This window comes from Sinocyclocheilus anshuiensis, unplaced genomic scaffold, assembly GCF_001515605.1.
Source record: "Sinocyclocheilus anshuiensis isolate Anshui unplaced genomic scaffold, SAMN03320099.WGS_v1.1 scaffold86, whole genome shotgun sequence".
NCBI lineage: Eukaryota > Metazoa > Chordata > Actinopteri > Cypriniformes > Cyprinidae > Sinocyclocheilus > Sinocyclocheilus anshuiensis.
Window position 1 is genome coordinate 2,111,356 of NW_015547662.1, and position 13,575 is coordinate 2,124,930.

Sequence of the window (13,575 nt, forward strand, 5' to 3'; positions counted from 1 at the left end):
AAAATAAACACTCACAGAACACCATTACATCACTGAATAATATCACAAAGAACAAGGGAACAAAAATGATAAATACTGGGGTGTCTGAGAGAACACTGTAAATGACAAAATCCAAACATACACTACCATTCAAAAGAATTTTCATGGTTTTGAAAGTCTCTTATGCTCACCAAGGTTGCATTTATTTGATTTTAAAAAATGCAGCAAAATTGTGAAATAGTATTACAATTTAAAATTACCTTTCTATTTTAAAATGTAATTTACATGTCACATGATCCTTCAGTCTAATTTGCTGATTTTGTGGTCAAGAAACATTTCTTATTCGTGTCGAAAACAGTTGTGCTGCTTAATATTTTGGTGGAAACGTGATACTTTTTTTTCAGCATTCTATGATGACTAGAAAGTTTAAAAGTAAAATGTTTTTGTAAATGTCACTTTTGATTAATTGAGTGCATTCTTGCTGAGCAAAAGTATTAATTTCTTAAAATAAACTCAAAAAAAAAATCTTTTGAATGGTAGTGTACATGAATATGCTCAGCATGAGCACATTCAAACACAATCTCTTGCTTGACTGAGGCTGACAAATAATTAAAGTTTCTCTCTTATAATAGGAGTTGCTCTCAGTGCGATTAAAATTAAAATCTAATTAAATGTTAGATAGGACTTCACTGCATAACTTAAATACAGGGCTGTCCAAACTCGGTCCTGAAGGGCCGGTGTCCTGAAGAGTTTAGCTCCAACCCCAATTAAACACACCTGAACCAGCTAAACAAGCTCTTACTATGCATACTAGAAACTTAAAGGCAGGTGTGTTGAGGCAAGTTGGAGCTAAACTCTGCAGGACACCGGCCCTCCAGGACCGAGTTTGGGCAGTTCTGACTTAAAAGATAGGCAATAGCTCCCTCTAGTGGAGGGAGAGAGATGATTTTATTGTTATATTAAAGGGGTCATATGATGCTTTTTTAAAGATCATTTTGTGTATTTGGTGTAACAGAATATGTTGACATGCTTTAATGTTCAAAAACGCATATCCAGTCGTTTGCTCGGAGAGTGGAAGCTACTAAAGCGCGCTGCAGGACATGGAGGCGCCAGCGCGATCACTTGCATTTTTTTTTTAAGAACAGCGGAAACTTAAAAATACGCCATCATTTTTGCTCATAAAGGTAATAGTATACATCATTCGGAACTGCAAAGGGTCTACTTGTATTTGTGTGCACTCACAATATCAACAAAACCTTGTGCTTATGTACTGATTCAGAAGCGCCAGATTGTCATAGCAATTACCTCCTCTCCTAGGTTCATGAAATGGTCGTCCATATAATGCATTGCTGTTCTGTTGTAAGTGATCTTAAAGATTCCTAAATGCATCTACTTTCGGAAGGCCAAATAAAGTGCTTTTGCTTTCGCCTAGTATCACACAGTGTCTCTCTGACATGGCTGCTTCAACACTAACTGGTTACTGAAACCACGCCTTCTTTCTTTGCGTGCACATTTGGGCACATTATGCAAATATTCCCACATAGTGACCTAGATATGTGGGGGCGTGTTAGAACGAGCCGTTTTAGGGGGGTGTGGCAGAGTCTTAACTTTGATAAAGAATATCTCTTTGGTTTTGAGACTTTAGTCTTTGCAACTTCAGGGATCTTATCTATTCACGAACAGCTTGTAACACTCCAAAGAGAAAGGAAAACTTGAAATCGCATCATATGACCCCTTTAAATAAAAGACTGACACTGACCAGGTTTTCCTTCTGAATTCGCTCTTGCTCTCGCTGTCTGTTGAGGGCGCTGTGGTAAAGCCGTACGGGTGGTGCAATACTCCTGCGACTGCTGGTTTTGGAGCAGGCGGAGCTGCCACTTCGCAAATGTGCCGATGAACGGGACAGTTCACGTAATAGCCGCTGGTTCTCCCGGTCGATCTCCTGTACCTCTTCATTTGTGAAGGAATAGTTCTTACGTCTGCTGCCAACACTGCAAGGGCTGGAGACCACGAGTACTCTGTCTAACTGTTTCTCTACTTTTAAGAACACTGCAAAGGGAGAGAAAGAGATTCAGCTACAAAAGAAACAGCTACAGAGCTATTTATATCTCAATTCATTGCACCAACCTGGTCCATCCTCTCCTTCAGAACTTATACTGCCCTGACCGTCCGAAACATCATTCGCAACCACCTTCTCAGTAACACTGGGCTGTTGTTGAACAGCTGCTGCAGGTTCAGAGGGCAGAACCACATCAAGGGACTGGAAAGGACTAACATTCGGTGTCGAGAGAGGGGTAACATCAGTGACCGTGTCTTCAGATTCTGCCGTTTCTTTTTGTCGCTCTTTCTGGTGAGCTGAACTGACCCGCTGATGTTTTACAGGTGATTTCTGAGATCGAAAAGAGCTTCTCTCTTCACTACTGTGGGAGGACACAGGATCAGATGATGATGAACGGCTACGACTCAGCTTGTGGAGTTTTCCAGCAGATTTTTTAGATGTTCCATGGGACAATCCCTTATGTTTCGTTGATCGTGTCACTGGAGATCTCGCATCCTCCTCACTTTCATCGTCACTACGATGGTATCCATCTTCATCATCACTGTTAACATTATCATTGGTTTTCCTGAGTTTAAAATCATCATCAGGCTCTCTTTCCTCATCAGATGAGTATGAATGCACACTGGATCCTTCATCTGATTGACTGCTGTTCATAGTCTCTGAGGTTTTGGCACTTGGGAGTGATGAAAAGCCTTTGAAAAAGCCATCAACACTTTGCCGCTCTCTTTCATATTCTGTCTCTTCACTTTGCCTTCTCCTGCCCTGGTTTGAATCATCCTCCAATCTGGCTTTATCTTCACTGTTCCTTTTACTTTGAGCTTCATTTCCTAACTGATCAATTGAAACATGGGTGTCTTTTCCCGTTCTCTCATCTTGTCTTTCTGAGACTTTCTGTTTATTGAGCTGCCCATCTTCAGAACCAAGTCCATTAGCTTCACTGTCACTGTCAAAGAACGAGTGGTCAACTTCTCCCTCTAGCTCTTTGTGACTGTACATGTCTGTAGTGTGTCTTTCAAATGTGTCCTCATTCAGTGGAATCTGAATGGAAAAAGAAAAAGAAGCTGTAATACAAATACTTTCTTGTAGTAAAAAAAAAAAAAATTTCGGAATTGGGCAGAATTTTCTGAACAATTTCGGTTTTCTAAAGCAGTGATTCTCAACCAGGGGGCCGAGGCCCACAACGGGCCATCAACAAACTAGCAAGGTAACTTAAGATACCTTAAAATTATTTTTAAAAAGACTATAAAATCACAATATCTCTTATTTTAACTCACCTCAGCAACAACCATTCCTAGTGCCCAGGGAAACATTTTTTTTAATATAATTATTTTAGACATTTTTCTAGCTATGCCAAATTCCATTTATTGAAATTGAGTAAAAGGTGTTTAAAAAAATTATTATGCTTCATCATTGTCTAGTAAATCACAAACAACAGAAAAAAGTAATGGAGCCTTTGAATATTGTTGTCGACAGTTTGGAGTCAAAAAGGTTGAGAACCACTGTTCTAGAGATTAATAATTGTTTTTAATGATTGCTAAAATAATCATCAATGCAAAACCAACTGTTTTTACTATTTTGTTTCTGCTTATTGATTTAAGTAAATCATTACACAATAATTAACACATAAGCGTTAAAATTGTTTATATAATAATAATAATTATTATTACTATTATTAGTGAAATGACTACAAAATGTAATAATTATGGAACAAGATTTTTAGTATTTATCCCAATTGATCCCAGTGTTTTTTTTTTTCGTTTTTTTTTCTACTTATAAAATTATTGAATATAGACCATAGATTGCAGACCACAAAAATAAATAAATAATACAAAACATATTTAAATAAATAATTAATTAATGAAATAAATAAAATAAAGGGGTAAAATCCAAGGGTTCACAGTTTTACATATAGCCAAACATAACACAGTAAGTCAGTCTATAAATAAATATATAAAGTACACCCAACATAACCGACTGAGTATACATAAAATAATAAAACCGATTATCAGTGCATCTCTGTTGTTTCCTGGCATTAATAAAAACGTCAATACAATGCAGATCCTTGCAAAGCTGTTCAGCTGTCAGGAAAAAGTTCAATTAACACTTACAAAGCAAAGGTGAGAGCAGTGTAGCTGAACATGCTCATAATACACACAGAGGGGACATGTTTCCATGACAAAAGCTTTAACTAGCTGTTTAGCAATCCTTCCACAGAAATCCACCTTTAAAAGTCTAGCAAACTCTGCTACATTTAATGTGCATATTTCATTTTATTAGAAATTAGACCATAAACTTGTGTACATACGCAAAAGCACGCCAACGCAAACTCATCCAGCTCATGAAGTTAGCACTAGCAGTGCCTACCTTTTGACATTCACACCGAAAACATGCGCGACACTGCCAGACAAAATCTCCAGCTGGCGTACTTCATTTTATTTCGCCGTTTATCTCCAAACGCTGTTCAGAAAGATAAAAGTTGAAGATAAGAGCAAAAAAACAGGTTTTTTCAGCTGTCCAGCTTGCTGCACAGAGAAGTGTGTGGGCTCGTTAGCTACTGTAACCAGGTGACGTCATTTCCTCAAATAGTTTGGCGCCGCAACCAAATGAGAAGAGAGCGAGGATACGCAGTCTGCGGTATTTATTTCTCTTCAGGTCTTTGGGTCCTTCTCTGCCTAATACTGGCCAGATATATTGCAATGTTGCAATAAAGAGGGTTTAAATGCTATTAAACGTAATTTAAGTCATGTGAATATGTGAGAAGCTTCCAAATTCTGTTTTGAGCTAAATTTCATATGTATGCATTCGTTTATTTGTTAATGGCCAGTGTTGGGGGTAACGCATTACAAGTAACGTGAGTTACGTGATTAGATTACTTTTTCAAGTAACTAGTAAAGTAACACATTACTTTTAAATTTATGAGAAAATATCCGAGTTACTTTTTCAAATAAGTAACGCAAATTCCCATTTATTGACTGGCAGCTGATGTTGAGAGAAATCAGGAGTAACTTAAGTTTCAGTGGCGTTCTGTGTGCTGTGTAAACAGGATGCTTACTGTACTAGAATAAATGTGAACATGCATTTACTCATCTCACTTGCACAAAAACAGAATCACTATTTCTCAAACTTAATTAAAATAGTGAAATGCTCAGAATATTGTGCAAACCTGCAATAATTAAATGTTAAATAACTCAAGTATGCTAATCTTACTGTATTATCCAATGTCTTTGCTGCTGACCTGCTGCTGATGATCCAGTTCAACAATATTAATAAGCAAAAACGACTCTAGTTAAACATCACATTTGTGTTTCATTGCTGAAGAGTGCACTTTTTTTCTGCATCCTATTCTTTATGCAATCCAGAATGGCAACACAGCAGAAAGGTTTGTTTGAGCTGTACAGACGTGAATTTACATTTCCTTCACAACAAGGTCTTTAAAAGATTTGGCAAAAATATAACATTTTTGTTATTAAACAAACAAACAAGCTCAACATAGACTAGAAAAAGTAACACAAAACGAATATAAAAAGTAACTGAGTAACGTAGTTACTTTTTGGCAGAGTAATGCAGTAACGCATTACTTTTAAAAGTAACTTTCTCCAACACTGTATAATGTCAGTGACAAATCAACCATCTCTAACCATTTGAGCTGCATTGTTACAATCTGTTTCGAAATTATTTCTCAAGCTGATAAACAAGCATTGCTTTTGTCTGTTATATTATATCGCAGTACGTGACCACTGTACATGTTTACTGATGCTGCTGCCAACTCAGTCTTAAAGGCTGGCATTCTGCTGGATTGTGGGCGTGCAGCTCATAACATTCCCTCAAAGCCTCTTTCATGTTTGCTTGGCACATCTGGCATGACAGATCCATCATCCTTACAGCCTGCAAGGACAGACTTGCAAGTTCAGCGTCCTCTGCTATAAAAAAAAAAAAATCCTTTCATGCACTCATAAGCATGAAGGAAAAAAAAAAAATCTGCACAATCCAACAAAACATTATTTATCTCTGACCAACCCATTTCAACTTCAAATTACAAATTCGTTTTTTTTTCTCAAATATGACAAATACATGTTGTCAGACCGTAATGTAAACAATTTCTTTATTAAATGTACTTATTAAAGCAGAGTATCTCAGAGTGATTGTGAATTGCTGCAAAAGTGCGTACGTGTGGAACTGCACAGCTTGTTTCGCAAGCTGTAGGATTGATGCAGAGTCACGTGACAACGACTGCCCGTTCTTGATCCTGATTGGTCTGTATCATAGAACAACGTGGTCTAAATAGCTTTGTACTTCGTTGTACATGGGTCTGTCCGCTTGTTTGATTGCAGAACGCTTCTGAGCAACAGCGGAGTGACTGTGTCACGCCCAGTCAAACTTTTATACGGCATTATTCTTTGTGAAATTATCCAGACATCAGCTACTATGTTTTTGCTTGAGACAGAGTCGGTAAGTCAATTGAATTCATTTGTACTATTATGGGTATGAAAAGTCAGAATCATGTTTAACCAAGTAACAACAACAAAAAAAAAAAAGCGTTTCAAGCATTTAAAAACGAAAGCCATAGGCCTACCATTTGTCAAAACGCGCTTTAAAACTTTTAGAAAACAATGTCTTTAAATTGAAATGTTGTTCGTGTTTCATTGTGTATCCATTCAGCTGGACTGCATGAGTAATCTTTTTGAAAGCGGGTTTGCGGTGAATGGAGGTCTGAATGGTCGCGGACAGTCTCCAGCGCATCTCGCGGCGTGCGGAGGTCAGGCCTTCTGCTTGCTTTGGCTGCTGCAAACCGGTGCTGATGCAAACCAGCAGGTACAAAGTATCCTCCGTTAAGCAGTAGTTACTTGGGTTTCTATTGTTGATGATTACGTTCCTGTCAGTTAATGTGTATTCCCAGCGCTTTTGCATTTTTTTGTTTTTGTTTCAACCTTTCATGTGATTTTCTTAAGGACGCGAGCGGAGAGACACCCATGCATAAAGCAGCCAGAGCGGGCAGTTTGGAGTGCATCAGTGTGCTGATGGCAAGTGAGGCACATTTCGAGTAAGTGGATGGTTTGATAGAGAGAAACTGGCAAATATTTTCAATATGTGTTTATTTATGCAGTACATTTAATGTCTGTCATGTTATAATCATGTATTGGTTGGAAATCATATTTTTCATAACTTTTAATAATCATAACATTTTAACTTAACTTTTTCTTGAGAATATTGTTTTCATTGGCCACAGTTTAATATATTTTTCTCATATTCTCACTATTTTCTGGCATTCCAACATTTTTATTATTATTATTATTTTTGGTGTCACTTAAATAGTCCAAACTTGACCAAATATTAGCAATGGATCTTATGAATTCTGTGACGTTTTATGATATAAATTGGTTTGTCTCACACTCTTTACAACATTTAATCTTATTCAATTAAAATAATATTAATAAAATATAAATATTGTAATATGTTATTAACATTTTTAAAAGATATGAAAATTAGCTAAATCAAAAGACACTGAAATATGTTAATTTTTATATAAAATTTATTTCTATATAAAATATTTATTTTATATACACTAGCATTCAAGTTTGGGGTCGTTGAGATTTTTAATGCTCACCAAGGCTGTATTTATTTGATCAAAAATACAGTAAGAACAGTAATATTGTGAAATATTCTTACAATTTAAATTAACTGCTTCTGTTAATACATTATAAAATGTAATTTATTCAGGTGATGGCAAAACTGAATTACTCCAGCCTCCAGAAATTATCATCATCATTATTATTGTTATCATCAGTCTTGAAAACAGCTGTGCTGCTTAATATTTTTGTGGAAACCATGATATTTTGTCAGATTCTTCGATGAATAGAAAGAACAATTCAAAAACATAATTTAACTGAAATAGTTTTTTTTTGTAATCGTGTCAAAGTCTTTACTGTCACTTTTGATCAATTTAATCTGTCTTCGCTGAATAAAAGCATTAATTTCTTTCCAAAAATAAAATAAAAACATAAATGAAATAAAAATAAAAAATGCCTGGCCACAAACTTTTAAATGGTGGTGCATTAAAAAAAAAAAAAAAAAAAAAAAAATTTTCTTACAAAAAATGACTGGCCACAAACTTTTAAATGGTGGTGCATTAAAAAAAAAAAAAAAAAAAAAACTTCCTTACTGAAAATGTCTTAACTTTCGCTATATGTTAATTTTATTACTATTGTTATTGTTAGTAATTAATAATTAAGCAACAAGCACATTTAAAACGGTGCTTGAGATTATCCCACAGAATATATAAAAGTCCAGTACACCATATTATAGACATAAATGGGCAAATTCATTTTCAAAAGTTCAAAAGAGCTCAAACATAACAGGAATGTCCCATTGTTTACCTGTTAAAGCAAACGTCATCGATTATAGTCAACAACTATAAACATTTTATGAATATGAACACTTCTCCAATGAACTATTCCTTTTCCATTCAGCATTTGCAACAACGCTGGACAGACTGCTGAAGATATTGCATGGTCTTGCGGGTTTAATGAGTGCAGGAGGTTTCTGAACATGCATCGCAGAACACAGGACTTGAAGAACGCTTCATTATCATCCCTCTCTGAACGGCACACGCTGAGCAGCACTCTCGCAGGACAGAAGAGAGGCGCGGACTCCAGTGCTCAAGATGGGAAGAAAGCACGGGACTGGTGATGAATGTTCTCATAAAGAGAGAGAATTGAAATTTAAAATAGGCTGTTTAACCCTTACTGGAGTGAATGGTAAACAGATGTATCAGTATTCAAAGACTGAATTTCCGGTGGACATTTGGTATTGAGCCTATACTATAGCCTTAACAGTCTAGATAAATTGACACTGTTCTGGGGTCAGTGATTTGGGGTCTTAAGTACGAGAGGAATGACTGACACTGGTACTGTAGAACTGCTCAGAGCTCAATGTGCTCAGCACATGTTTTACCTGCCAACAAGAGCAGATGGGAATCAAGGAAAAAGCAGATAATGTTCTTAAAAGGGGGAGACTTCTGGGTTTGTCACTGGAAAAAGTAAAAAAAATTGAACTTGGATCACATGTGTATTGTATAAAAACCTTGATGTCACTGAAATGCTTTATGACAAAGTTTTATGACAGTGTGCAAATGAGCAGAACAGAAGACAGTTGACTTGCTGCCAAGCTTGGCTGATCAACACATTCTTAATATGGCAAGATTAGCTAAGCCGAGGTTTAAGTCTCCCCATGTGGAAAAGTCAAGAGACTTTGCAATAATCAATGAATAAGGAAACATTTGCTGTTTGAGGAAGATGTTATAGCTGCTGTTTCTTTTTATTGAATTGCAGGAAGCCTTATCTTGCGTAGATGTTCAAAGATATCTTGTGAATATGATGTATGATGAACTTGTAAACTTGGGCAGTCTTGAGGATATGATGTCATTAATATCATCCATTTTCAGCCGGACTGAAAATCATGTGAGATGTTGCTGAAATCAACGTAACCTTTAGCGTGACTCAAAGCGGATGTTAAAATAGGCACGGACATTTAAAACATTGTAAGGACAATGAGTAATAAATCACTTCTGTGACATGTGGGTTTGCATTCATTGAAACAATGAGACTTCCAGTGAATCCATGAATTCAGACGACAAATAAAAGCGAATAAGTGTCATGCACGTGACTCAAATGGTCTTGGGTCTCTGGGGAAGGCAGAGGTTGTAATAGGCATTTTGATCCCAGAACTCTGGCCCCTTCCATCCACACCAGCCCTGAAGAAAATACAAACACACACCATTAACAAATGACTGGCATAAAACACTGAGCTATTGATTCACTAATGATATACCTCATAATACAGTAATGTGGAGAGCAATATAAATAGGACATTCGAGAAACTTTAGGTGCAGCAAAATCTATCATTTTTTATTTGACCGACATTTTTTGTCATTCGGACACAATTTAAACAGTTTCTAATGTCTGAACTATTAACTGATGTTTTAAATGATACACTTCAAATCCAATGTGTCTGGGTATAATGGAATAATATCATAAAATATTATTATTATTGGTGTTATTAAAGTAGCTTGTTATTAAGGCAGAATAGAATTTGATATAATTTTTATATTAAAATGAAAAGGTCTGACTAGAGTAGTGACATTGTCAAATGCACCTTATCAGTGATGGTCTGCAGGTCTTCTCCACCAGTATAGTGAGGGTCCAAGATAAGAAAGCGTATTTGTCCAGTGTTCTCACTCCACGCTACGCCTAGAATAGTGTGTGCAAGTATTCCCCCACCTGGTGAAAAAATATGGCTTTATTTTTCAATTACCGTTTACATATAAAAATAGCAAAACAAGAAATCTACATTAAAAAACAAGCAATATTATCTATACACTACAAAAGAATGAGGTTGGAAGGATTTTAAATAAAATATTTTTTACAATTAAAATAATTGTTTTCTATTTTCATACATTTTAAAATTGTATTTATTCCTGTAATAACAAATCAGAAATTTCAGCATCACTACTTCAGTCAAATCATTCTAATCTCCTGAATCTGGTTCTCAATAATCATTGCTTATTACCAATGTTAAAAACATTTTTTCAGTACTCTGAGAAAAAATAGAAAAGTTAGAAATCAGTAGAAAAGAACAGCAAAGCCCAAAGTTTTGAATGATAGCGTATACTACAAGTGTGCTGGACCAGATGTTCATTATAAATATAATAATATCAGTTTTTGAGGGGGGAAACCTTGCTCCTATCCAATTACAAGTTGAAGGAAGGCGCTGAAGATAATGTTAACGCACCGATCATGACAGGAGTTCCTTCAGTCTGAAAGTGGTTGGCCAGCTCTCTGCCCTTGGTGGCCAGCTCAGATCCCTTACTTTAACAGAAAGACAATTTTTAAAATTCAAACTATTCAGAAACTTGTAAACCTATTTCATCATAATCTTGCATCTGCTTTAGTTAAGCTTAAAGCTGGAATACACTACTGGACTTTTGCCCCGATTTTCAGTCTTGAGGAGTTGACACTAGTTGCCGAAAGTCAGAGCCAATGGAGCAGTTAACAGATTTCACAGAAAATTGCACAATATTTCAAACGTTTTAGCTTTTAGACTATGATTCCCATCCAGTCAAGGATATCAAATATGTCTGATATTTTATTTTGAGCTGACTTTATATATTTACATATTGTTGTGGAATTGTGTGATCCTTAGTTTAGTTTATGATGCCCAGTTTTTTTCTGTAATCATTTACAAATTAGGCAAGTGCATGATGCCTAGTTTTTAAAATTTGTTCAGATTTTAAAAGTTGTGTAGAGTATTCCAGGCTTTAACCAAAATGCAGTCACTTGTGTGCGGTGGTATACAGAAGAAAAAAACGTGTCCAGTTTTTCAGAACCGACTCCAGTATGATGTTATGGCCATTACCACCCTAAACAATAAACACACACACACACACACACACACACTTTGTCTACCTGACAAACATGATCTTTGAGGTGACCCCCAGCAGCTGGTTAAGGACAGCCTGAACTTCGATGGAGCCAATCCACTGACGTGAACCCACAAAACGTGGCTCTTTATCCCCAACATCCACAAGAGCCTGAAAAAGCACCAAATGTTTGGTTGTAACAAGGGTTGCTCCTCTTAAATACATAGAATAAGACAGCATAAATTGAACACCATCCCATAAAGTGACAATTTTGTTTACCTGCTGGATCTGTGTGTGTGTGGGCACAGCCGTCTCCACATATCCTTGCTGCTGAAACCAAGAGCAAATAGTCTGAAGGGAACGATATGCACATCCCCAGCCATTATCATCCACGTGATCCTGCATGTAGTGATGATAACTGTACACACCCTGCACCAGATACAGCTACAGAGAGAAACACAAGACAAAGACAAGATTGTTAATGGTTAAAATTGAATGTTGGCATCAAGAGATTTTGCACTTTAAAAAGTGCTCATGACATATTCAGCCACCTGTACACGGGGTAGTTTACCGATAAATGAAAATGTTACCATCATTTTACTTACCACCCATGTCATTTTCTTTAATATTTGTCATCAATCAGATGTGTCTAAAGTCTCCATTTTGAAATTAACAAGCCAAATTTTTAAACAAGTACAAGGGGAGATTTGATCTGTTTCTCACCCTGAATTATCATATGACTTCAGAAGACTTGGAATATAATTTTAATAAGACGTATGGAACATTTATGATGCATACTACAAAATTCTCATTTTGTGTTCCACAGATAAAAAGGTAAAAAACTTAGCTAACATGTTTAGAACGACAAAATGAATTTCATTTGTGGGTGAATTATTACTTTATTACATACGGTCTCACCTTAGCATCCTCAGTGTTGGGTGGGTTCAGGTGTATGTGGGGATTGTGGAGGTATCCGTCTTTATAAGCTGCATCAGGGAAATGAAAGGCATTGGCACGTCTCAGGTATGGCCTGTCACATGGTAATTTAAACTTCCTGTGCAGATCCTACACACATAGGAAGTTGACTTGGTTTAGGGACCACACATGTGGATCAGTAATAATCAGCAATTCATAGGATTGAGACATTGTGCTTCCTCTGATGAAAACGTTGTGTGTGTACTGTATACACTACCGTTCAAAAGTCAGGGGTCGGTATGTTTAATTAATGTTTAATTGTTTGAAAGGACCAGTTCAGGTCTCTTATGCTCACTTAAGGCTGCATTTTTATAATCAAAAATACAGTAAAACAGTAATAATGTATAATATTATTACAATTTAAAATAACTGTTTCCTATTTTAATATATTTTAAAATGCAATTTATTCCTGTGAGGACAAAGCTGAATCTTCAGCATCATTGCTCCAGTCTTCAGTGTCACACGATCCTTCAGAAATCATTCTAATATGTTGCTTTGCTGCTCAAGAAACATTTCTGATTATTATGAATGTTAAAGACAGTTGTGCTGTTTAATATTTTTGTGAAAACTGTGATACATTTTTTCAGGATTGAAAAAAATTTACCATTTATTTTAACATTTATTTCAGCATTTATTCGATTTTTTAAATTTAATTTATTTATTTGAATGTCTCCTTGCTAAATAAAAGAATTAATCATTTTTTTTTTTATTCTTACTGATCCTAAACCTTTGAACGGTAGTACATCTGTTCATGTCTTGCCTCTCTGATGGCCTGTAGCTGGCTATCTGGCACTCCTGCAGGGTAGATTACAGTAATGAGTCCAGCTGGTTTAGGCAGTTGAAAGTGAAATGGCTGTGGCACCAGGAAAGATGAGCCCTTCCTGTACCATAGCACCACCCTTTCCATGTCTGCTAACTGCTTATTTAATGCCTCCACCAGCCCTGTACACACACTGATCAATCACACACACACACACACACACACACACACACACACACACACACAGAAACACACATCTCATACACACACAGACACACACAGGTTTGTTTTTGTGAAAAGTGGGGACATTCCATAGGCGCAATGGTTTTTCTACTGTACAGACCGTATATTCTATTGCCCTACACCAACCCTACCCCTAAACCTACC

General features: G+C 36.3%; 3 protein-coding genes across 5 annotated transcripts in view; 1 reads left to right on the top strand and 2 right to left on the bottom strand.

The window, feature by feature from the left end:
• Positions 1-4,647, bottom strand: part of LOC107702338 (cilia- and flagella-associated protein 97-like) — a 7,211-nt gene extending 2,564 nt beyond the window's left edge. The window contains exons 1-3 of one of the 3 annotated variants that reach the window (XM_016504625.1): positions 4,465-4,647; positions 2,107-3,076; positions 1,739-2,028 (exon numbers count right to left, since the gene is read on the bottom strand). In XM_016504625.1, the coding sequence (XP_016360111.1) occupies positions 1,739-2,028; positions 2,107-3,034 (1,218 nt within the window). In that variant the 5' untranslated portion in view covers positions 3,035-3,076; positions 4,465-4,647. Of the gene's footprint in view, positions 1-1,738; positions 2,029-2,106; positions 3,077-4,343 lie in introns of all 3 variants that reach the window. The other 2 variants (XM_016504624.1, XM_016504623.1) reach the window with 2 other exon arrangements.
• Positions 4,648-6,326: 1,679 nt separating this feature from the next.
• On the top strand, positions 6,327-8,746 carry LOC107702343 (ankyrin repeat domain-containing protein 37-like). The gene is made up of 4 exons (XM_016504632.1): positions 6,327-6,487; positions 6,698-6,850; positions 6,988-7,079; positions 8,506-8,746. The coding sequence occupies exons 1-4, from the start codon at positions 6,464-6,466 to the stop codon at positions 8,723-8,725; spliced, it is 489 nt and encodes a 162-aa protein (XP_016360118.1). The 5' UTR covers positions 6,327-6,463; the 3' UTR covers positions 8,726-8,746.
• Positions 8,747-9,693: 947 nt separating this feature from the next.
• The window catches only part of LOC107702344 (ufm1-specific protease 2-like), a 6,118-nt gene continuing 2,236 nt past the window's right edge, over positions 9,694-13,575 (bottom strand). The window contains exons 7-12 of the mRNA XM_016504633.1: positions 12,372-12,518; positions 11,733-11,897; positions 11,500-11,624; positions 10,826-10,902; positions 10,190-10,314; positions 9,694-9,788 (exon numbers count right to left, since the gene is read on the bottom strand). Coding sequence (XP_016360119.1) covers positions 9,702-9,788; positions 10,190-10,314; positions 10,826-10,902; positions 11,500-11,624; positions 11,733-11,897; positions 12,372-12,518 — 726 coding nt within the window. The 3' untranslated portion in view covers positions 9,694-9,701. The remainder of the gene's footprint in view (positions 9,789-10,189; positions 10,315-10,825; positions 10,903-11,499; positions 11,625-11,732; positions 11,898-12,371; positions 12,519-13,575) is intronic.

Excerpts from the sequence above, each read along its gene's own strand:
- LOC107702343 (XM_016504632.1), top strand. The coding sequence starts at position 6,464 with ATGTTTTTGCTTGAGACAGAGTCG. Across the intron at positions 6,488-6,697 it reads TTTTGCTTGAGACAGAGTCG|CTGGACTGCATGAGTAATCT; the intron begins GTAAGTCAATTG and ends GTATCCATTCAG. Across the intron at positions 6,851-6,987 it reads GTGCTGATGCAAACCAGCAG|GACGCGAGCGGAGAGACACC; the intron begins GTACAAAGTATC and ends GATTTTCTTAAG.